Source organism: Chenopodium quinoa, unplaced genomic scaffold (assembly GCF_001683475.1).
Source record: "Chenopodium quinoa cultivar QQ74 unplaced genomic scaffold, ASM168347v1, whole genome shotgun sequence".
Lineage (NCBI taxonomy): Eukaryota > Viridiplantae > Streptophyta > Magnoliopsida > Caryophyllales > Amaranthaceae > Chenopodium > Chenopodium quinoa.
Genome location: NW_018745533.1, coordinates 1,352,084 through 1,373,533, shown reverse-complemented (window position 1 = coordinate 1,373,533; position 21,450 = coordinate 1,352,084). Strand labels below are relative to the sequence as shown.

Genomic DNA, 21,450 nt, shown 5'->3' with positions numbered 1-21,450 from the left:
GAAAAGAATCAAAACTTGTAAAAGATTCAATTCCCACTATTGACAATTTGGGGATGAAATTCTTTGAGGGTGGGATACCTTTATCATCTCCCCACTCTTGATAATTTGGGGATGAAATTCGTTGACCCATGAGGGATTCCGGCTCAGTAGCCCGTTTTATCTTACATTAAAAGAAAATGTATAATATTTAAGATTACATACAATATACGCATATATTACCCCACAAGAGAATCTCAAACTTTTTAATTTCAACCACAATTAGTGCTTGGATTTATTTATTTTTATTTTTATTTTTATTTTTTAACAAGAGCAAACTAAAATTTAATACTTCCTCTGGTTTTTTAGTTGCTACACTTTTATTTGCACGGTCTCCTAGACAAATTTTTAAGAGGTGAGAGATAGAGAGAAAGGGACCCATGTGGATAGGAGAGATAGAGATAGAGATAGAGAAATGTAAAAAATGAAAAGTGTTGCAACTAATTAACAATTTCCAAAATATGAAAGTGTTGCAATTAAAAAGATTCGGAGGAAGTACTACAAAACATATACTCTTCCGACAATCATTAGCATTGTTATTGTATGTAGGGGTATTGCTAATCATTAGCAATGTATAACATCAATTGCTAATGATTGTCGGAAGAGTGCTTGGAATTAGAGAGAACAGAGAGTGCCATTACAAAACATCAATTGTAATTAGAGATATTATACATTTTATACTCACAGTTTACAAGGTTATAATTTACATGTTATGCTTTCATCTGAATAAGACTTCTAGAGGTTATAATGACCCAGATCATAGAAATTAGAAAAGGATGAAATATGGTTCTCATTTGAGACTTTGAGTATGCTTTCTAGAAATCATGATCCAAAACAAAAATAGTAAAATACGCTTTTGAAGTCCTCTTAATATCCCAAGAGCAATCAGATACAACATACAAACTACAAAATTCAGTGGCAAAACCTCATTATAATGGTGCTACATTGGTTGTTTCATTCAAAAAGAGACAACCAAACACATTGTTGAAGAAGTCACGACCCTTAAATTCTGCTCCCTCACCAAACACGGGCTCCATGTCGTATGTGCACGCTCTTGAGCAGTCAGGGCAATAGGTCACCTGCAAAAAATGGGAATTAACTGTAAGAGTTCACCAAATTCAACTATGAAAATATTTTTACGAATGTCTCATAATTTCCACTACAACAGCTATTTCTTCTACAGATGAAAAACTGATGTATTGGTATTAGTGACATAAATAACCATGCAGAACGAATAACAAGATCCTATTGATTCAACATTGTGCACTGGGACATTCTTTAAAAAATTTCCTCAAGCATGCTGAATTGATAAATGAGAGTAGAGATATTTGCTAATTCATAAACATTGATTAGAAGAAAACAAGCAAATTGTCAATGTCCACTGTTCTACATACCTCCAATAGCTTAGGACAGAAAGAAGAATCAAGCATGACATCAACACCATAAATTGCCCTGGATTTTGGACTGTGCATCTCTGGATGCACGGCAACTGCTGCCTCAAAGACAGACCGGATCATATTTCTAATTCTTTGATGGATATCTGACCATTTTACTGCGATAAATAAAATATTTTTAGATTAACGTTGGCTCAATGAGAAAATACTATAGCTTAGATCTCACTTAGAAAGACAAAGCCAGTATTGGATACGGCTAGGACCACAGACCTTGGTGCTCCTGCTCAAACTCTTTCACAAACTCTCTTGTTTGTAAATGATTTAATACCCCGCGATAGTTCTGCAACAATGATACAATAATGCAATAAACACAAATTAGAAGAACTTTTTTTTTTTAATTTACTTTGAACTTTCTCAAGTCTTGTACTTCACTCTTTCAAGCCAAAGAAAATTAACAGAAAAGGGTTGTCATCAGAACATACCATAACTGTGAAATGGGTCTCATACTCGTATAAGCTTCGTTTATCCAAAGAATATGCATTATTTGATAGCCTTACCTGGGAAAAGCCAAAGCAAGAATTAGATGCTGATAAGCAAATTGTAAACACCTATTATCATGTTTCATGTATTACAGTTGCTTGAGAATATTCATCCAAAGATTTCCAAGGAGCATACCCAAAAGACATCAGCAAGGAATATATCCAGAGGATTAATACTGCGAACAAGAACAATGTAGCGAAGATCGAACTTCTTCCCTCTGAACAAAGATGGATGTTCAATATACTTCTGGCATATTTTTGGACCAGTCTCCATCAGACGAATTATAGCAGATAAATTACTCGTGATTGTTGTATCTATAGTTCGAGCCATATTCCAAGGTTTCAGTATCCATAAATTATCAAGACCTTTTCTTTCACGTACATAGTAATCTCCAATTAGCTCAGTCAAATGACTTACTAAATCATATGTAGGCTGCAACCACTCAGGAGCTCCATGTGCCTGTCAGATAAGATGAAAGTTAATGCTGAAGCATATACTATAGATAACTTTCAGAGATTTGATAGCCACAAGCAGAGATTGAATATTGAATTAGATGTAAAAATTTGTAAATCAAATACTGGATTAGAAAAGCTAGTGCAACAGTCTCTTAACAAAAATAGAGCATTTTTATTTGATGAGTTGTTCCAATTAAAATTTACACTTCCATATAAGTGAAGTTTCCCTCTTTCCCCATCATTCCATAATTCCATCTCAAGCATTTTATTCACATAAATCAAATACTGGATTAGAAAAGCTAGTGCAACAGTCTCTTAACAAAAATAGAGCATTTTTATTTGATGAGTTGTTCCAATTAAAATTTACACTTCCATATAAGTGAAGTTTCCCTCTTTCCCCATCATTCCATAATTCCATCTCAAGCATTTTATTCACATAAAATATCTGTGCCAAACTCAAATGTAAATTTTTTTGAAGGACAGAGAGATTACTACAGAACAAAAATTAGTAGGTAATGTTGCTTTTTTGGGTGCTAAGTAAAGATTAAACAAGATGAAAAAAAAAAAATCTGACCTCTTGCATAGTTTCAGCCAAATGATGCTTCATAACTAGACAGGCTTCATGAGGAAATTGGTTTATGTACTGATCGTCTCTTATTCCAACAGCCTTTCTAGTCTCCTCATCCACCTGCATGCTGGTCCACAGAATATCGGCTTCCTTTGGTTCACTAGCTGCATGTCACACAAAAATCTTAACTTCAAAAACAGATGCAAAAAGATATTTTATAGCAAGCACTTGCACACTTGTACGGTGTGGCAACTGCAACCTGGATGCATGAATAAACAAAATCACTTATATTTTTTAGTTGTTCAAGGGCCTCGTTGTACCATATATGGTTAAAACACACTCATGTAGCAACAATTGTAGGTGATTTTCTAGCAGCTATAAGTATGGTCTATTACAATTTAAACAAATTATGATACATTAGTCAATTTAACACTTGAATCTAATAGCCAGTCAAAGTATACACAGGGAACAAATTGTAGGAGCTAAGATGCAAGCAAAAGAGCACAGCGCCAGGCCGCCAGCAGCTACTACCGAACACCAAGCTGAGAGCTGACTGACCTCAAAATTTTGCCAAAAAAATTTTAAATGATCTAAAGACATCAACCATGAGGATTAAAATGAACATCACTGGCATCAAATTTATAATACCAAAATCCAATTTGACACACATCTCAAAACCATTTGTAATCAGGAATATTAATGTGGGACAGATATTTTCCAAGAAAATTTTGAAAAAGAGATACGAGAATAAACTATATGGAAAAGGCAACACTTACTGATAGAAAATTCAGGACGAGTCAAAAACTCCTGTACATGGGGTATATCAGTATATACTCGTAAAGGATTTTTATTACAAAGCAGACTTGAAGGTTTCAGTGATCCCATAGAAGGCGGTGTAAAGTGTTTCGATTGCAACTTTTGATAATGCTTCTCATATCCCTGGCCAAAACATGAATATATTAACAAATTTGCAATTTCTTACAGCACATAATTCACCAAACCCATACTTGAACATACTTTGATGAAATAATTCTTTGGTGTGTGGAACCAAGCAGTCAGTCTTGCAGACCGTTGTTTATCTTCTCCTATACCTAACAGAAAGTCACGTGTGCACTCATCTCCTTTCTCAACATCTTGGGTTGGCCACAAAATAGAGAAGCTAAGAATTGAAAGTTGGATTAGAGGTGGTAACATGCATGGAGAACAAAGACTTTCACTAGTAAAAAACAACCAATCAAGAAAGTAAAAGTTTGTTTAAACTTTAAAGGCTTGTTAGTTTATGCTTCTTCACAGCTGGTGAAAAGGATTCAAGATGACCTTCTAAGGCAACATAATAGCAACTACAGTTGCCTTATTAACTTGCTTCCTCTTTCAAAATAGTTGCACCATTTTTTTCACGGGTCGCCAATGTATTATTTTGACAATTGTGAATTGGCATAAATTATATAAATAATAAATAAATAAAAACACACACACACGCATATTGAGATGCATTTTATGAGATAGGATAGACTACAATTAATAAGTCTTTTAAGTTTGACCTTCAAAAGAGAAATGCTTAAACTATTCTTAAACAAAGTAGTAAATACTCGTGTCTCCATATATGTAAGAGGATCATAAAGAAATATTCTTATGAAAAAAAACCTGACAGCTGATGATAAATTCCCATCACGCATGTATAGAAAAGGTGCAACTTGAAAATTTGGCACATCACTGTGTCGCAGAGCTGAACCCAGTTCATCCATCACATACCTAAAAAAAAAATTCAGAGACAATCAGTCACTTCCTACAGAATGCATGAGAAAGCTGAATATAACTAATATGATCTGATCCAATATCTTTTCTGATCTAATCTGAACTTATTTTTTCCTAATCTGAATTCATCTTTTTTAGTGACGTGGTTCGATCATAATTTTTAGAATACAAATTATAATATACATTATGAAGATTTTTATTTTAAAATTCATAGATTAGTACTGTGCTATTTTGTTAGAAAGTTTTTGATTCTGAGATATTCTGGTCTTAGTAAGCATACACAGACTAAGTGAAAGTCTTGCATAAAGGTAAGGTTTGTGCTCATGCACGAGTATAGTATAGCAAGTCCTAGTGGCAGCAAAAGGCATCTAACAAATTGCATATATATCAAACAGAATTGGTTGTTGGTGTAGCAACTACCAACATCCCATACCAGGAGGGAGGAAGTTAACAGGTAATGCATCACTAACTAATTTAACTAGGAAATAATTTTGCCAAAAGTACAAAGATTAAAAGCAACCTAGGATTTGGTATCCATATAGCATTTGTGTTTTTACCTAAACCATATTAACACAGATTTTGTAGGTCAGGCATTGACTTCTACGTTCTATGCACCAGGCACTTTGCAGGAACAGATGGCGCTCTTACTGAGTAGCTCTTTAAGGCAGTCACAGTGAAGACAATAAAATAATACTATATGAAATAAACAAATCGTGAACAGAAGGGGGTAGTGGCCTACCATACAGAGGTTTCATCAATCTTTTCCTCATCTGCAAGTCTGTAAGTCATTAAATACAACCACATAGCATTGAGTACACGATCAGCAAGGGGGTCATCAGGGTTCCACTCAGGAAGACGTGGCTGCAACACTGAGTCGACCACATGCTTATCCATATCAAAGATCTTCGTTGCTTTGGTACCATTAAGTAAAAAGATATTAGGAAGAGAATCGAGAATCTCTAGTGCACTTTCTCCAAGGGGGCCTGGTATATCAACCTGAAAAATACCTTTATGGCTTTATTACATTCAAGAATCCAGCGGAGCATCAATGTAGTCTGCAAAAAATTTTGAGAGGGTGGTTTACCTCCAGAGAATTAAGTGAAGGAAACTTCTTTAAGATTTCCAGCAACTCAGGGACAGAATTTTCTTCTATTGGATTTCCACGAATATTCAAGTGTGAAAGATGAGGAAGTTTTAAAGGTGAGAATGCCTGAACAGTGGAAAACAATAGATTAGGTACCAGAGAAATAAACCAATGCAATTGTGTATGAATACTTAAAGCATACACAATATTTGTGTATAAAAATTGTAGTATCAACTATCAACCCTATGATAGATATACATATAATAATGATGATAATTACAGAGAATAGAAAAATCTACAAATAGCTATGAAAAAAAATAAATTATATTAAAAACTACTACAACCTTATTGTTTAGATTGTGGATGCATCTATCTGAAAGGTCCAAAGAGGTAATGTTCTGCAGTTGTTCTTCACCGTCATTCCCAGGGTTATCCTTCCCATAAATTTCTCCACAGAATCCTAATGCCCACTCACCATAATTACATGTAAAGTGTGAATTGAAAATCTCTAAGTTTGGGAATGCCTGAAGAACAGCTTCCTCCATGTTGCTAGCACTGGTACACCAAATCTCATATTAAATGAAGTAATTGTTGCAACAGAAAGTTTGGTAATGAACTAGCTAAAATTAGACTCCCACCGGAGAAATTAAGTGTTGTACTTATATCTTAAAGTCTTATTCAATGTTCCAAACAAGTGACAAAACTCCAACTTTGCTCTGATATACTAATCACTTATTAACATCAACTATTATCTTTATCTATTTCTCCTTTCAGAAAGGGATAGTAACTTGATTTCTTATTTTTTTTTAGAACAGTCCTTACAGACCTATATATTCAACCAGTGGGAGTAATATATAAACTCACCAATTCTTCAGAACAGGGTTATCATTTAGCCAGAGGGCACGTAGGTTTTTCAATTTTGAAATTTCTTCCAGAACAGTTTCCACCTTTTCTATCTTGTTCCCAAGTAGACTAAGAGCAACTAGATTCTGGATCAGAAACAAAGATAGTCTATTAGAAGCTAACAAAGCATAATTTGAGGACAGTTAATCAAAAAGGTATATAAAGATATAGAGGTAGAAGTGCAAGCACAACCGGACATTTAGTAGGTAAATCCAAGGCCAAAAGATTGGCATCGTCTATATTGAGCTCCTCTAGCTCCAGCCACTGAACCCCGTCATTACTTAACTCTTTTGCTTTACAAATTTCGATTTCCAAAATTTCTTCTGCAGTCATTTTCCCATCTTTATCAGCCAAATCTTCATTGCCATCTCCACCGTCTTCATGGCAATCAGCATCAACACACATCAAAGAAGCCATTCTTTCAACCAAACCTGGCACTTCCTCAAGCTGCAACAACCAAAATGCAATATAAACAACCAAGTTCAAATGATATACTACCTCCCTTTCATATTATTTGCAACATTTACAAAAATAGTTGCGACACACTATGTACACAAATGTTTTCTTTCCTTTTAAGTCATAATTTCTCTCTATCTCTCTCTTCATCACATGCATAACTATCTTCCTCTCTCCATTCAACACTCACGAACAAATTCTGCCTAGGAGTTCGTGCAAGCTCCTTTGTTGCACATAATATGAAACAACGTTAGTAAATATGTGTTATACATCATGTACGTGCATCTGATCTTCATTAAAGATTTAGAGTTCACTAGTACAAGCAACAATGAAAAAAATTATTCTTAAACATGAAAATAGTGTGCCGTAAATAAATACAATAAAAAAATTATTTTAGGATAATTCTTTATATAAGAAGAAAAGTTTCTTGTTTCTAGCAGCTAGGAGATTCAAACATGCTCACATATTGATCCATCGGTCAAAAATAGATATGTAATTATTGATACAAATCATGTTTAAAGAATCTCGTATTATGATTTATATGGGTTGAAATCTGTAGTAAAGTCAATCGTTTACATCTTTAACAAGTTTTACAAATCATAAACACTATAAACATCTGTAGAAAGTTCAAGAGTTAGGTTTATTCTCTCCACCTTAAGAAAATGTTCAGATTAAAAAAAAAAAAAAAGTTCAATATAATTAATTTAAGCTCAGCCATTCAGATGAAGAGAGCATGGTCTTAGTTCATTACTCTTAAAAGTGTGCATAAATACAAGGACTTTGACAGTCCCATAATGGCTACAAGTGGGCTTTACATGTTGACCTTCCAATGCTTATTAGTATTTACTTGTCAATGAAAGATCAACTGCAAAACACCAATTGGTTGACAGGTTGAAAACTAGCTAGCTAAACATAATACAAGTATACAAAGTACGAACAAGCCGTTTTTGTTCTTGCTTACATGTTCAATAAACACAAGAGTTTGCCAAGCAAAACATAGGTAGAGCAAAGACTCCCCCTGACATATCATAGGATAAACTAGACTGATCGACCCAATATCATCTAAGCGCTTAATTTTGTTCACTTCTATCTAATACCAATATAATCATATAAATTACTCATGCAACTGCCAGACAATTGGAAAATTGTTATTTTGTAAAATTCCTGCCAAAAAATTAATCCTTCCAGTTAATTACAAAGCTAAATTCTTATTGACAACCCCATTTCCTCAAAGCCAAAACCCAATTTCTGACAAAAAAATTGCAACAACCCAATATCTACATTCAAATTAAATTACACTAAAAATCACCAATTCCCATTTCTCTAAAAAAAAAAAGCACTTACCCAATAATGCTAACTAGTTAACAAATACTCTACAACTACGGGATCGAATATCGTATACATCATTGCCCTTTGCACACTATTTACACCAAATTAAAAGAACTAAACAAAAAACCCACAATTGAGACAAGGAAAGATAGAAAAAGACCTGTTTAGGGGCATCAGAAAGGCGGAAAGTCCAAGCATGATCAACAAGAAAGACATTGGAGTTTTTGGGCATGAAATCAGAGGTTTGAATAAGCTTTCTTTGGCGACCATCTTCAGAAGGCTCAATCTGAAAGAACTCACCGGCGTCAAAAGTTTCAGAAGAAAGCTTGCGAAAGAGTTGAGGGTAAAGCGATTGCGGCAACCCAGTTGCGGCTAATAGCATGCTATGAACTTGTAGGAAATCATTGTAGTATTTTATTTCCACCATTTTTGGTTTAGCTTGTTTTTGTGCTGAATGCCGGCGAGTGAGAAGGTTTTGGAGTATTCTTGAGTTCAAAAAGGAGTTAAGGTTTTGCAGTATTGGGAGTGGGTTAATTGTGACACGTGTCAGAATGTGATTCGTCATTTTTTCTAATAATAGTTAATTAGGAATTATCATATGATTAATTATAAAAAAAATCTAATAATTATAAATTTCAAAAAACAAAAAAAGGAAAAAAACCCCAATCCCCCTCCCCTGCTAGACCGCCGCCCCGACTCCCTGCCGGAGTCGACCCCTCCCTCCCCTTCCCCACCGTCAATCGACACCCCAAAACACTTAAACCCCGATTCTGATTTTGTTAGGATTTCGTTAGGGGTTGGGTTTAAGGGTTTGGGGGGTGGACTGACAGTGGGGAAGGGGAGGGAGGGGTTGACTTCGGCAGGGAGACGGGGGAGGGGGGTCGTTTCCGGCAGGGGGTGAAGGGGAGTGGTGCCGTGTCGAGGTGGGGAAAGGGGAAAGGAATGGGGAAAGGGAAAGGGAAAGGGGTTGAGTGGGAGCGTCGTGGGTGGGGGGAGAGGCCGTCGGTGTCGGCGCCGGGGAATTTTGTGGTCGCCGGCCACCGGCGGCTTGGCAGGGGAGGGGGGTGAGCTGGCAGGGGTGGGTGAGGGGGGTTGGGTTGGGTTTTTTTTTATTATAATTAATAGATTTTTTTTAATAATTAATCATATAATATTTCCTAATTAATTATTATTAGAAAAATGACGAACCACATTCTGACACGTGTCACAATTAATATTAATAACCGGTTGCATGTCACTTGATTCATTTAAAGTGAATACCCTATAAAGGTTGGATTATTTTGGGTTAATTGAAAGGTTGAGTTATTTTGAGTGAACCAGACAAAGGTTGGCTTATTCTTGACAAATTTTCCTTTTTTTTTTAAGAGCGACGGGTGATGAGAATTGATTCCAACATCTTTTGAAATCGGAAGCTGGCTATCCCTCACATGATTGTGCATCTATGTTTTCAAGTTTTAAAGCTCATTATTGAATGAAATTATATGTATTGATTAAATTTGTTTTTTTAAGGTAGAGTATTTACAATAAATAGTTATACGTCGTCTAATAGGTAATTTTTTAATGTTGCATTTGTTTAACTTATGTAATAGAAATTCTTGTGAATTGTAACTTAAGTTATGTTAATGAGCTTAGCCGGCTCGAAAGCTCGCGAACAAGCTCAAAATATTTTTTATTTTTTCTTTAACATCGTAACCTTAAATATTGGTAGAATATTTTTTATAAGTCTAAGAAAAATAAATAAACTTAGTTATAATATATTATTAAAATAGACATTATATTGTTTTTATTTTCAAATCTAAGTCGAGTTTTATTGTAACTTAAACTTGATAATTGATAATTTAAGCTTGAAACTCGGCTCGAACTCGAACAATAGTGTAACGAGCCAAGCTCGGTTTTGGCTCGGTTCGTTAACACCCCACCCATCACCCTATTCATGTCTCGTCAAAACTTGCAAGTCGCTACCCTACGTGGCTCTAAGGGCACCTGGCTTTATTTTGACCCAAAAAAAACAAAAAACTAACGCTTGCTTTTAAAACAATGAAGTGAAGAACACATCCTTAGAGAGTCACATGGCTCGACTGAGTTCCCACCCCTCGGCCAATTTATCGAGTCGGTTCTTTCACACAACCAACGCAACAACAAGATATGCTTCATTTGAATTAATGGAGTTTTAGTTTCCATCGAACACTCTACTATTTCCTACTTCAAATTGATGATTTAAAGGTGAACAATTTTACATTTATTTTCTTTACAATTCGAAATGGTAGGTTTCATTAACATTTTGCTCGTGAATTCAGGGTTATTCGTTTGAAAATGGATGCAAATCCGCCTGTTGCAAATGTTGAGGAACCAGCTTCTTGGGATGAACTTTACAACATAAACTTGATTCCCTCAGAATTATTTGTCAAATTCCGCAAAGAATATGAAGGGTTTAGACTTGGTGTTAATTTAGAGGTATTTGCACTTTTTTTTTCATGGGATTTATTTATTTAATTCACCTAATTTATATGTTGAATTTATATATGGTTTCAAATTTAAAGTTTAATCCTTTTTAATTTTGTTGGTGATTTAATTGTTGGGTCTAAAGTATAAATGTATAAAGATGCTGATTGTTATGAATGAAATGGTAATTGAAATTGAAGTGGCTGGTTTGGATTGACATGGATTTTGTGGTTGTGGGTGTCATTGTATGAGGCTGAATTATGCAATGTTCTTTGGGTAATGTACTTTTAGATTGTTGATTAGTTGTTTTTTGGGAATTTTGTTCTTCAAGGCTGAATTATTTGAATTATCTTCGCCCTGCGCAACGATTTTGCTCATTGTAGATTATCAGAGTATCACTCTAGCAGTCTAGTTGTATCAACTTGTTCAAGGACCACCCCGGGTCACATATATAATCGAAATTATTTAGGCTACGGTTGGGATAAACAGAATGGAATACAATAGTGGAATCGAATGAGAGCCAGAAAGAGTAATGGCAACCATTATTATTTTATGGATTGGAATATTGGATGTTAATACATGGATTGGAATGGAATTTGAGAGCAAGAGGAACAGACATGGTATGGCCTTATGGGTGTGTTCTATTCACCTGCATTTCACTTATTTAAAATTATTTTAGCTGTAAATTAATTTATGTAACCCTTATTAAGTTTAATCTTAACTTATATTCCTAAACTTTTCTTATGTGAACTTATTTTTCCTAATTTATCTTATCCAAACTTATATTTCCCAATTAAGTGAAAATTAAGTGAATAGAATATGGCCTTTTTAATTAAGGGAGGGTAACAAGAGGATGAAATCAAATTAATCATATACCTCCATGGCCTCAACTCAAGTAAGGAAACTATCACCATACCCCTTAAACTATGCAGCCTATAACAAGCTCTTTTGTGATACCATTTCAAATCCCGAAATTTCTTCATACCAATTATGGGAATGGTCGCTCTTCAGTTCTTGAAATAATAACTTTTTATTATTAGAGGGTTGTTCTTGACTTGACATTTATACGGGGTTGTTTATGGACTGTTGATGCTGCAAGTATCATTTTGGAAATGTATACAATTTGAGGCCATATAATATACCATTGTACTATTATTAAGTAGGATTTCATCGGGTCTTAGGACTTAGGATTACTACATTTACTAATTGATACAGAACAATCAGCATTTTTGCTTAGTGTTTGTTTCCTGCATGAAATGTAGTACTAGTTTATGCTTTTCTTGGGAAGTGTATCTTTGGAACAAGGCATGGCAACTGAGTTAGTAGGTCGGAATTTACTGACTTGATGGTCAATTTTTGCAAATTAGAGTTTGATGGATGCCAGGATTATGGATAGAAATACAATCAAAATTGTTCTTTGTGGGCAGTAGAAGATCTAGAAAGCTTTCTCCTTTCTATATTATTCTCTGGTGAGGAAGGGGAATAGAGTTGTAATTCATCTGAAAGAGCCCATGGCTAATGCACTGATATTTTGATGCAGTTTTATAATTCACCAATCAATGATTTCCAGACAAAGCTTGTACTAAAGCCTTTGTCCAACGAGAGAAGATGGAAGTTCATATATGAGCCCATACATCAAGATGTGCGCGTTCTTTCTAAGAAGATTCCCATAACAAAATTCCTTAATCTGCAGGTTTAATTCTTTTTCTTCTGAGAATAATTTTGTTAAACCTGAACTGCCAGAAAAATCTTGTTTTACTTTTGCTCAGCAGATCTTTATCTTTTATAAGACCTTAAGCATCAGTAATTTGCAGGTTTAGTTTCCTTCCTCTCGACATATCTTCATCTTTGTTAGACCTTAAGCATCATTAGTCTTATTTTGTGACTCATGTGGGCATTAAAGTCTTCTACTCTTCTGCCATCATTAGACAGTTGCATGTCTTTTAATTATCTTATTATTTTATAAACTGATATGGTGTATGGAGTAGGAAATTAAGTTTCTGAATTGTGCAGGTTGGCATTGGTCATAATTTTTCATTAGGTGCTATTGGGTGGAAATGGAAGCTTACTTCATGTTTGGGAGGAGATAATATATCTCGGATTCGGAATAAGACATCACTTGGATTGTGTGAGGGTGTGGATTTCCGGTTTGGCTGGAGGGCTGATTATGTTCTTCCCGAAATTACCGGGTGAGTATAATATTCTGCATTATACCATTACTGAATGCATTATTGTGGTGTTTGTCTGCACTGTTTTTACTTTTGGTCTTGTATTAACAATTCCTTTGGTGTGTTTTCATAGTGCTCTAGGCACAGGAGAACCATTATTCAACATGAACTCAGGACGCCTGGAAGCATCACTTGACAGGGTTGAGGCTATCTTCACACACGGAAATGAACAATATCCCTGAGGGAAACATCGGGGCAGTATGAAAATCTCTCTGTCTTGTATCCATAGTCATAGTTGTACTTGTACAGCTTTGTTTTCATCCTCCACTTCTTTCATTGTTTTTCTTAAAATAAAGCCTGTTTTTTTATTTGTTGAGAAATAAGCAAATATGAATTTGACCTATATATTTTTAGCTGGTTCATGTTCTTGGCAATTTGCTCTAAGTTCAGACAACTCTGTCATCAAATAGGGCCATAGGCTTTACATTCACTATATAAACTAGTCTCATAGTAGTTGACATGCTGTCTTCACGTCAGAGAATTTCCAACAGTCGGCCAGTTTGTGCTGACTGTGCACGAATCGAATAAGCAAATAAGCAATCAGTTTTCATTCTTAATCGAATCAAGCGAAATTGTGCAAGTATAGGAAAGGCAGAACATATCGATGTTGTAAAAGAAAATGTGATGGTCAGCTTGTCTTAATCTATCTCTTTTAGTCGAGTGGCCTATTGTTAGCTGTACAGCTGAATCGTCTGAATGGCATGTTCATCTGCAGTCAATGTCCTATATTCTTGCTTCGAACTATCCTCTCTTGTATTTTCTGGGAATTATTCTCTCTATTTATACATGTTGGATGTTACTTTGTTAGATGTTACTTGCACTTCCTCGGCACAGTCTTGTAGCTTTCAGCCTTTCATCAGAATGAAGAAAACTTTCATTGTCCATGAGATTTTTTTGTTTATCTTGAAGCTCATCCTTCCTCTTTACTAGGCCTGCAATCTCAATTGGGCTTTTAATTTACTGGGTCCAAGCCTAGTTATAATATGTAGTTTGTTTGGTTATTATGGATTCAAATTCTTTCAATCTGATTCTTCCAAAAATGAAATCTAATCCGATTTGAATTTGGTAATTTGGATTGGATTGGATTGGATTTAAAAAAAAAAAAAACTCAAATTTTTAGACATGTCATGCTCATTAGGGATTATAGAAATTTCAAGTACCCGGAATTGGAATTGAAATTGGAATTAGAATTGTTAAATTTGAACCTCATACTACTCTTGATTCACAAATTAAATACTCCGTTAACAAAAATTCCTCACAAAAAGCCACGTAAACACACATCACACATTTAAATTAAAATTATCCTATAATGCTGTCTCAAACAGTTTAAAATTCCTAATGACATTTCAAACTTTAAACCAAAAAGGAGGTAATGAACGTTACACAAAGTCCATAACATTACAATGCATGGGTCCCTAAAATACATATCCGTTACATTTTCAACGGCAAATTAAATTTCCCCAAAATCTTATAAAAACAATTCAAAACTTACAACATTAATAATATAATCAACTTAAACCTCTTAATTTCTCTCCCAAAAAAAGAAAAAAAAAAATGGCAGCATCAAGTTGTAAGCTAAGAAATTCATTTTCTTTTCCAAATCTTTTACTTTCATGCTTAAACTTAATCTTATTCATACTTTCTACTGCTTCACTTGCTCCTATACTTCTCCTTAAAACACCCCCTACTTCCTTAGGCTATGCTCTACTTATATCTTCGTCTATATCTCTTTTATCCTCTTTTCTCGGGTTATACTCTCGCCTTACTCACTTGTGTTTTGTGACATACATTTCCTTCCTACTCGCCTCGCTTGCTAGCCAAGTGCTTAGCTTCATGGCCTTGTTTTTGAAGGAGAAAACAAGCCTATCGATGCTAGATTCACCAAGGGATCCTAGAGAGGCGAAGGTGTTGGTGAGGTTGGAATGTGGGATTTTGATGGTTATGTTTGTGTTGCAAGTTGTGGTTTTGGTGGTGAGTTGTGTTATTCATAGGTGTTGGATGAAGGAGTATCAAGGGTTGGAGGAGGAGGAGAGGGAGAAGATGTCGAGGAAGCGGAGTAGGAGGATAGCCGGAATCGATGAGGAATCGGTGCCGAATGGGGTGGCTGTTAAGGTTTCTGAGGACAAGGCTAAGGAGTTGGATGAGAAGGTGAAGAGTAAATTTGGTGAAAAATGATTTTGAAGGATAAGATATTAAGATGGTTTTATTAAGGTTTTTGTTGTGTAATTAGTTATTTTATTTGTGCTTTAATTTCGATTTGAATTATGTATTACTACTAGTAATCTCTAGTCAGCTTCAAAAAAAAATGTTCTATTCTCTGTTTGAGTAGATTGACAATTATACCTTCCAAGGTAACAATGCTTTATCAATTATACCTTAGTTTTGCAAGTCAACATAGTCGATTAATATGTTTTTTTTTTTAAAAAAAATAAATAATCAAATCCGCATATCATTCCTTCATTTCAAATTAGTATTAGTTGAAATGTTTTTTTTTTAATCCTATGTTTAATTATTTTGTTTATTATAAAAAATGCTAAAGTATATGTTCAAATGGGTCTAATAAGACAGATTATATTTTATCATATATCATTCAAACATTAGTTAAAATAAAGTTTATAAATAGTGTCAAAAATCAAAACATGTCAATTAATTTGAAACGTATTTGAATGTATTGAATCGGATTATGCAAATGTAATCCACCCGAATTTTTTTCTTTAGAAATGCCAACCCTGCTCAATAATTGTAGTCATTGTTTATTAAATTAGACATTCCATTTTAACTAATTACTTCTGCAACAACTATGAATAACATAAGTATTTGATTATTTCTGCAAACAAATTGAACACCTTACCTCATTTTTTTTTTCTAAAAAAAATCCGCCATAATCAGTACAATATGCCTAAAAAAGAAAAATAGGTAGACGAATGTAAAAGATTCAAAATTTCGGTTTTAACTTAGATTATTACAATTGACTTAATATATGTTAAAAAAAATAAAAAATTATATAATATGAAAGTTAGAAGCATTACACTTGTTCGAATATAAGAGCAAGTTTAGCCCCAAGTCTTAAGACTTGGGGTGACATCATCATTTTGAGTCTTAAGATTTATACTTAAAACTTTTCCCATTTTTCTTCAAAAATCTCAAGCAAGTCTCAAGTTGAGTCTTGAAATTTCAAGACTCAACTTAAGACTTGAGATTGGGACCCATTTCACCCACTTCATTTTTATTTTTATTATCCCTTTTTTTTTACACTCTTCTACATATAATATGTCAAATATTTAAGTCTTAGGGCTAAAGTGATAAATTTGTGTAAGTCTAAACAAGAATTTGATGACATCATTTTCAATGGGGACCACCAAAAATGATGTCACATCCAAGTCTTAAGACTTGGGGCTAAACTTGCTCTGTTACATTATACTCAATATGATTCAACCTAGCAAAATCCAATCCAAACGCCTATTTCCACATGCTTTTGTAAATTGTATAATTGGCTAGCAAACATTCCAAGCCCATGCCCCAATTAGGGACATATATAGATAGAGCAAATGGACTAGCTCATTGACAGCTTAAACAAAAATAGGAGTAAGAGAGCGTCAAAGGTCAAGAAGTCAATAATTGTTTCGTATAAGTGAAAGCAATCACATTAATGATTAATACTACTTCGTATAATAATATAAAATAATTAGCAAATTGTAAAGGGAATAAGATACCGTGGGCAATGATTGCTATGTTTCAGATTTTTAGCAATTAGTTTTAGGTTACAAACAATGTACTAATTATAATTATGTCTTTTCTTACAACATTATGAAACTCACTTAGGGCCTATTCTCTTCCGTTGAAATTCAGTTCAGTTCAGTTCAGCTCTTAATTTACATCTAATGATATTGCTAATGATATAAAGCCAAATTTCATTCTTTTAAGCTATTATTACAACGACGACGACGACAACAACAACAACAACAACAACAACAACAACAACAACAACAACAACAATAATAATAGTAATAATATTAACAATAATAATAATAATAATAATAATAATAATAATCAATAAGTAATAAATAATAATAATAATCAATAAATAATAATAATAATAATAACAACAATAATAATAACAATAATAATTGAAATAATAATACTAATAATAATAATCAATAAATAATAATAATAATCATCAATAAATAATAATGATAATAATAACAATAATAATAATAATCAATAAATAATAATCAATAATTAATAATAATAATAATAATATTAATAATAATAATAATAATATTAATAATAATAATATGTACATTTGTATATACACATATGTATAGTAATAAATAATCAATAAATAATCAAAGATCACTAATCCGTAGTTAAAAATTTCTAATTAATAAGTTCAGTTCAGTTCAGTTCAGTTCAGCTGAGTTCAGTCAATCGGAACAGGCCCTTAGTCAATTCCCTCTCAATGTCTTTTCTTGAGGAAGTTTATAGCACAATTTCAATATAGGTATAAAATCATTCAAGTACAAGACCATAATAATGTATCATTATCACATCCTCTTATAATTTTCAATTGCATATCTTGAACACGCATAAAGTTGTAACTCTTATAATTTTCAATTGCGTATCTCTAGAACGTATAAAGTTGTATCTCCAAAGCAGTGTGGTGAGATGCAATCATGCAACACACCATCAACGAACCCCATTATGCTCACATGTCACAAAAACACCTTACTTGATGATCAAACTCCGCCATATATCCGAAGAGGAAGCTTGTTTAGTGGAGTAAGAGGGAAGAGAAAATTATAGAGGGGAGTACCATAAATGAAATTCAGTGTTTCTTTAGGGACGATATATAGTTAAAATGGGATAAAATAGGAATGAAACATAATCTATCCCTACAATTTAATACATAGGAAGAACCAGCAAAGTGGTATATTAAGGAAAAAAGGAAATTAAAAACGACAAAACTGCCCTTAATATAAAAGGAAGGCATGGTAAAGTATTCATGTAGCTTTACCACTTCTCGTATAAAAAAAAAAAAAAAAAAAAAAAAAAAAAAAATTGTCACTTATCTCAATCTTATCCTTAACTCATATTAAACAGCTTAAAAAACTATTAATCCTTCTCATATCCGTATCTCTATGCCACCCTTTTATCCTTATCTCTAACATCAAATGCTTATAAATTTCAAATGTTTTATACATCAAAACCTCAAAAACTCCCACCTAACATACTTCAAATAAACCATCCTTAAACCATATGCCCATACAAAATCCATAATCATTGAATTAAAAAAAAAACAAACATAAAATAATTGCCACAACCAAAAGAATCACATGAAATTTCCACTTCAATTGAATCAAGTGGAGATGTGATTAAGACAATAATTTCTCTCTCTTGAATTGATGGGAAAGTATTAACTACCCCACCATTCAATCCACATGCCCATACAAAATCCATTTACAAATCCAGCTAAAACTTATGGTCATTTCTATTAAAATCTCATTTTTGGGTCCCACATAACTCCCCTTAAACTTGACTGGCTTGTAGTTTTAAACGTTGCCATTTCTTCCTCCATCACATTACTTCTTTTTGGCATTTTTCCAACAGTTTATTATGTATACAAATATGCATCTAATCCACTAAAACTTCAATATTTCAATCCATTTTTTTTAGCTTAAAGTTCCATTTTATCCATTAATTTCATGTACAACATGTTTTCAAAGCTTGCTTTATCCTCTCAACCTTCCTTCTGCAAATATTACTCAACATGTACCGAACCATGCCGTGGAAGAACCCGTCGCGACATGATCTGTAGAATGTAAGTTACACGTATTATTCCCTCTGTCTCATAATAAAACTCGTACTTGTATTTTTAAGGTCAAGGACCATATATTATTAACAGAGAATATATATATCATACATCATTCAGTGTGACATGTAACATAAAACATGGTTTTATCATCAGGGAAATGCAGGCAACACCCTCTCTAGGAGTAGAAGAAGGTGTAACGAGGCGAACACAATCGCCTTGTTTCGATACAACGATGGAGAAATCAGACCTTAAATTTACGAAATTGCAGCAATTAGATACAGAGATTAACCAAGAAAGCAGAAGTTTTGGGATGTTTGTGGCTAGAGAAGCAGAGCTTAATGAAGAATATTGGGTATGTTATTACTTATTACTTACATTATATTATAAAAGAATTAATAATATAAGCCAGATTATTACATGAGATATTTTGGAATTTATATAAATTGGGTTGTCCAATTGTATTTGTGGTAGACAGCAGCCTGGCTTCGTGCCGAAAGTCACTGGGAGGATCGACCAAATGAAAGGTACGTTTAACTGTAGTTAGGTGGAATATATATAAGAAAAATTAAACCTTAATAAAATCCAAATTTATTTTAAATCGCGATTTTGTTTAATCATTTTCATAATACTTTATGTTAGTATGCAACTTAAATATCTAATTAAGTTATTAGGTGTATAAATAGAATCTAGATTGAGAGAATTACAGTTTATAACTCAAAAGCTAATAGCTAACAGATACAACTAATTTTGCTGAACATGACGTTAGGCTACTGAGATTCCCGAAAATGCCACCAATATACCTTCAAATACGCATATGCCATATTAACATATCACGATTATGTTGTGATCAAATATGAGATAACATATGAAAGTTGAAGCTACACACGGTTATTTAGCCATGTAACTAATGATGAATACTAACATTAGTGTGTTCAATAAATCAGATATGCTGAGAGCTACAAAAGGAAATTCGCAGACCAGGTATAAGTTTATATCAATGAATGATATCACTTACAACGAGATGTATCACAATTAGTCCTAATACTTTTTTTTTTTGAAAGACAATTAGTCCTAATACTAATGACTCTTATAATCATTTTAACTAGGAATACAATGCTCTAAAAAGAAGATGCAGGGGATACCAAGGCCAACAGTCTACATGTATTATCGCGGTATATCCTCCATACAATGAAAGATTGAAATTATACATCGATAATCTGGTTCTTCTATCATCCCAGATCATAATAATTCAATTATAATTTCACAATTGACAATGTAATAATCATATATATACCATATAATAGGTATAACCTTTTGTTATTTCATGCAAAATCGATATTAATTAAGAAGCTGTCCTATTGCAATGCAGGTTAAAAGGGAAGCTAATAACGTTAAACATACCATACTCAAAAGTGTGGTAGGAACTTTGGATTTGAGTATTCGATACTTGCTGCAAGGAGAATCATTTCCTGGGGTAACAAAAATTAGCCTTAAACTCTTATATTAATCCAGAAGTTAATCGTACAAAATTTTCTGAGAAACAAGAAGTTACATTCTAGGAAAGAGTTCAGGCACCTTTATTCTGCAGCATTGAGAAGAAGGAAGCAAGCAGATACGGTTATGTTGCAAACTTATGCGTTGCAAAATCAGCTCGGCGCAAGGGCATTGCCCTCAACATGTTGAAGTTTGCAATAAAATCTGCAAAATCAAAGGGTAACACTTGATAAATATTGAAGATTTTATAAGAAAATAACTAAGTATTCTAGATGATTAGCTAGTAATTACAAACCTGAAGATTAGTTTCCGAAATCTGATTTCTAATGGTCTTTGTTGAATGTTGATTTTCGACTTGTAACAGGTGCAGATACGATATTTGTTCATGTTCATAGAAAGAACACACCAGCTCGGCAACTGTATCAGAGATTGGGTTTTGAGGTAAAAATATTGAAATTAAATAGGTTGTTATATGTTAAGTTCATGATTAAAACCTAAACCGATTTGTTGCATCATTTCATCAGATTGTAGAAGTAGCAAGCCAGCAATTAGTAGAGGAACAGATGTACCTGCTTAGCTGCAAGACATAACCCAAAATCGGACATATTCCCCTGCTTACATATTATTTCCTACATTCATTCTACAGATTATTTCTTACACCCGAGCATACCAAGAACCGTGCTCCCAGTAAGGCGCGTGCACATATACTGCAATCATATGTAAATTTTATTGCAACAAATTACTGCGTCTGTTGCATTATGCAAAATGCTGTTCAATTGCAGTAGCCTCATATAAAATCTCCATTGCAAAAATTATAACATGATATATTGAATTTATGCTCTCCAAGGATGGTCAAGGCTATTATTGTGTATAAATGTGGATACATGTAATATGTGCTCCGAACGAACCATCAAAGATAGTCAAAGTAATTATTGTAAATAATTCAAAGGTCAA

At 33.6% G+C, this 21,450-nt stretch overlaps 4 protein-coding genes across 4 annotated transcripts; 3 read left to right on the top strand and 1 right to left on the bottom strand.

Annotated features, from left to right (window-relative positions):
- Nucleotides 1-673: 673 nt before the first annotated feature.
- On the bottom strand, nucleotides 674-9,592 carry LOC110715727 (tubulin--tyrosine ligase-like protein 12). Its single transcript, XM_021894333.1, has 15 exons — nucleotides 8,681-9,592; nucleotides 6,928-7,182; nucleotides 6,697-6,821; nucleotides 6,177-6,387; nucleotides 5,833-5,958; nucleotides 5,488-5,744; nucleotides 4,638-4,745; nucleotides 4,011-4,152; nucleotides 3,770-3,932; nucleotides 3,000-3,157; nucleotides 2,106-2,429; nucleotides 1,913-1,987; nucleotides 1,701-1,770; nucleotides 1,431-1,588; nucleotides 674-1,115 (listed from the first exon to the last, which is right to left on the bottom strand). Exons 1-15 carry the CDS (start codon nucleotides 9,083-9,085, stop codon nucleotides 966-968), a joined length of 2,727 nt encoding a protein of 908 aa, XP_021750025.1. The 5' UTR covers nucleotides 9,086-9,592; the 3' UTR covers nucleotides 674-965.
- A 755-nt stretch (nucleotides 9,593-10,347) lies between these two features.
- On the top strand, nucleotides 10,348-13,872 carry LOC110715819. Its single transcript, XM_021894433.1, has 5 exons — nucleotides 10,348-10,743; nucleotides 10,818-10,974; nucleotides 12,503-12,655; nucleotides 12,976-13,151; nucleotides 13,264-13,872. The coding sequence occupies exons 2-5, from the start codon at nucleotides 10,834-10,836 to the stop codon at nucleotides 13,370-13,372; spliced, it is 579 nt and encodes a 192-aa protein (XP_021750125.1). The 5' UTR covers nucleotides 10,348-10,743; nucleotides 10,818-10,833; the 3' UTR covers nucleotides 13,373-13,872.
- An 842-nt stretch (nucleotides 13,873-14,714) lies between these two features.
- LOC110715817 lies at nucleotides 14,715-15,650 on the top strand. The gene has a single exon (XM_021894432.1). The coding sequence runs from the start codon at nucleotides 14,745-14,747 to the stop codon at nucleotides 15,363-15,365; it is 621 nt and encodes a 206-aa protein (XP_021750124.1). The 5' UTR covers nucleotides 14,715-14,744; the 3' UTR covers nucleotides 15,366-15,650.
- A 2,690-nt stretch (nucleotides 15,651-18,340) lies between these two features.
- LOC110715983 lies at nucleotides 18,341-21,410 on the top strand. Its single transcript, XM_021894605.1, has 9 exons — nucleotides 18,341-19,008; nucleotides 19,156-19,354; nucleotides 19,474-19,526; nucleotides 19,947-19,983; nucleotides 20,109-20,174; nucleotides 20,372-20,476; nucleotides 20,562-20,715; nucleotides 20,861-20,937; nucleotides 21,021-21,410. Exons 1-9 carry the CDS (start codon nucleotides 18,893-18,895, stop codon nucleotides 21,084-21,086), a joined length of 873 nt encoding a protein of 290 aa, XP_021750297.1. The 5' UTR covers nucleotides 18,341-18,892; the 3' UTR covers nucleotides 21,087-21,410.
- The last annotated feature ends 40 nt before the right edge of the window (nucleotides 21,411-21,450 follow it).

Excerpts from the sequence above, each read along its gene's own strand:
- LOC110715817 (XM_021894432.1), top strand. The coding sequence starts at position 14,745 with ATGGCAGCATCAAGTTGTAAGCTAAGAAATTCATTTTCTTTTCCAAAT.
- LOC110715819 (XM_021894433.1), top strand. The coding sequence starts at position 10,834 with ATGGATGCAAATCCGCCTGTTGCAAATGTTGAGGAACCAGCTTCTTGG. Across the intron at positions 10,975-12,502 it reads GACTTGGTGTTAATTTAGAG|TTTTATAATTCACCAATCAA; the intron begins GTATTTGCACTT and ends ATTTTGATGCAG. Across the intron at positions 12,656-12,975 it reads CAAAATTCCTTAATCTGCAG|GTTGGCATTGGTCATAATTT; the intron begins GTTTAATTCTTT and ends TGAATTGTGCAG.
- LOC110715727 (XM_021894333.1), bottom strand. The coding sequence starts at position 9,085 with ATGACGAATCACATTCTGACACGTGTCACAATTAACCCACTCCCAATA. Across the intron at positions 6,822-6,927 it reads ATTTACCTACTAAATGTCCG|AATCTAGTTGCTCTTAGTCT; the intron begins GTTGTGCTTGCA and ends TTTCTGATCCAG. Across the intron at positions 5,959-6,176 it reads TCCACAATCTAAACAATAAG|GCATTCTCACCTTTAAAACT; the intron begins GTTGTAGTAGTT and ends TCCACTGTTCAG.
- LOC110715983 (XM_021894605.1), top strand. The coding sequence starts at position 18,893 with ATGTACAACATGTTTTCAAAGCTTGCTTTATCCTCTCAACCTTCCTTC. Across the intron at positions 19,355-19,473 it reads AGCTTAATGAAGAATATTGG|ACAGCAGCCTGGCTTCGTGC; the intron begins GTATGTTATTAC and ends TATTTGTGGTAG. Across the intron at positions 20,477-20,561 it reads AAGGAGAATCATTTCCTGGG|GAAAGAGTTCAGGCACCTTT; the intron begins GTAACAAAAATT and ends GTTACATTCTAG.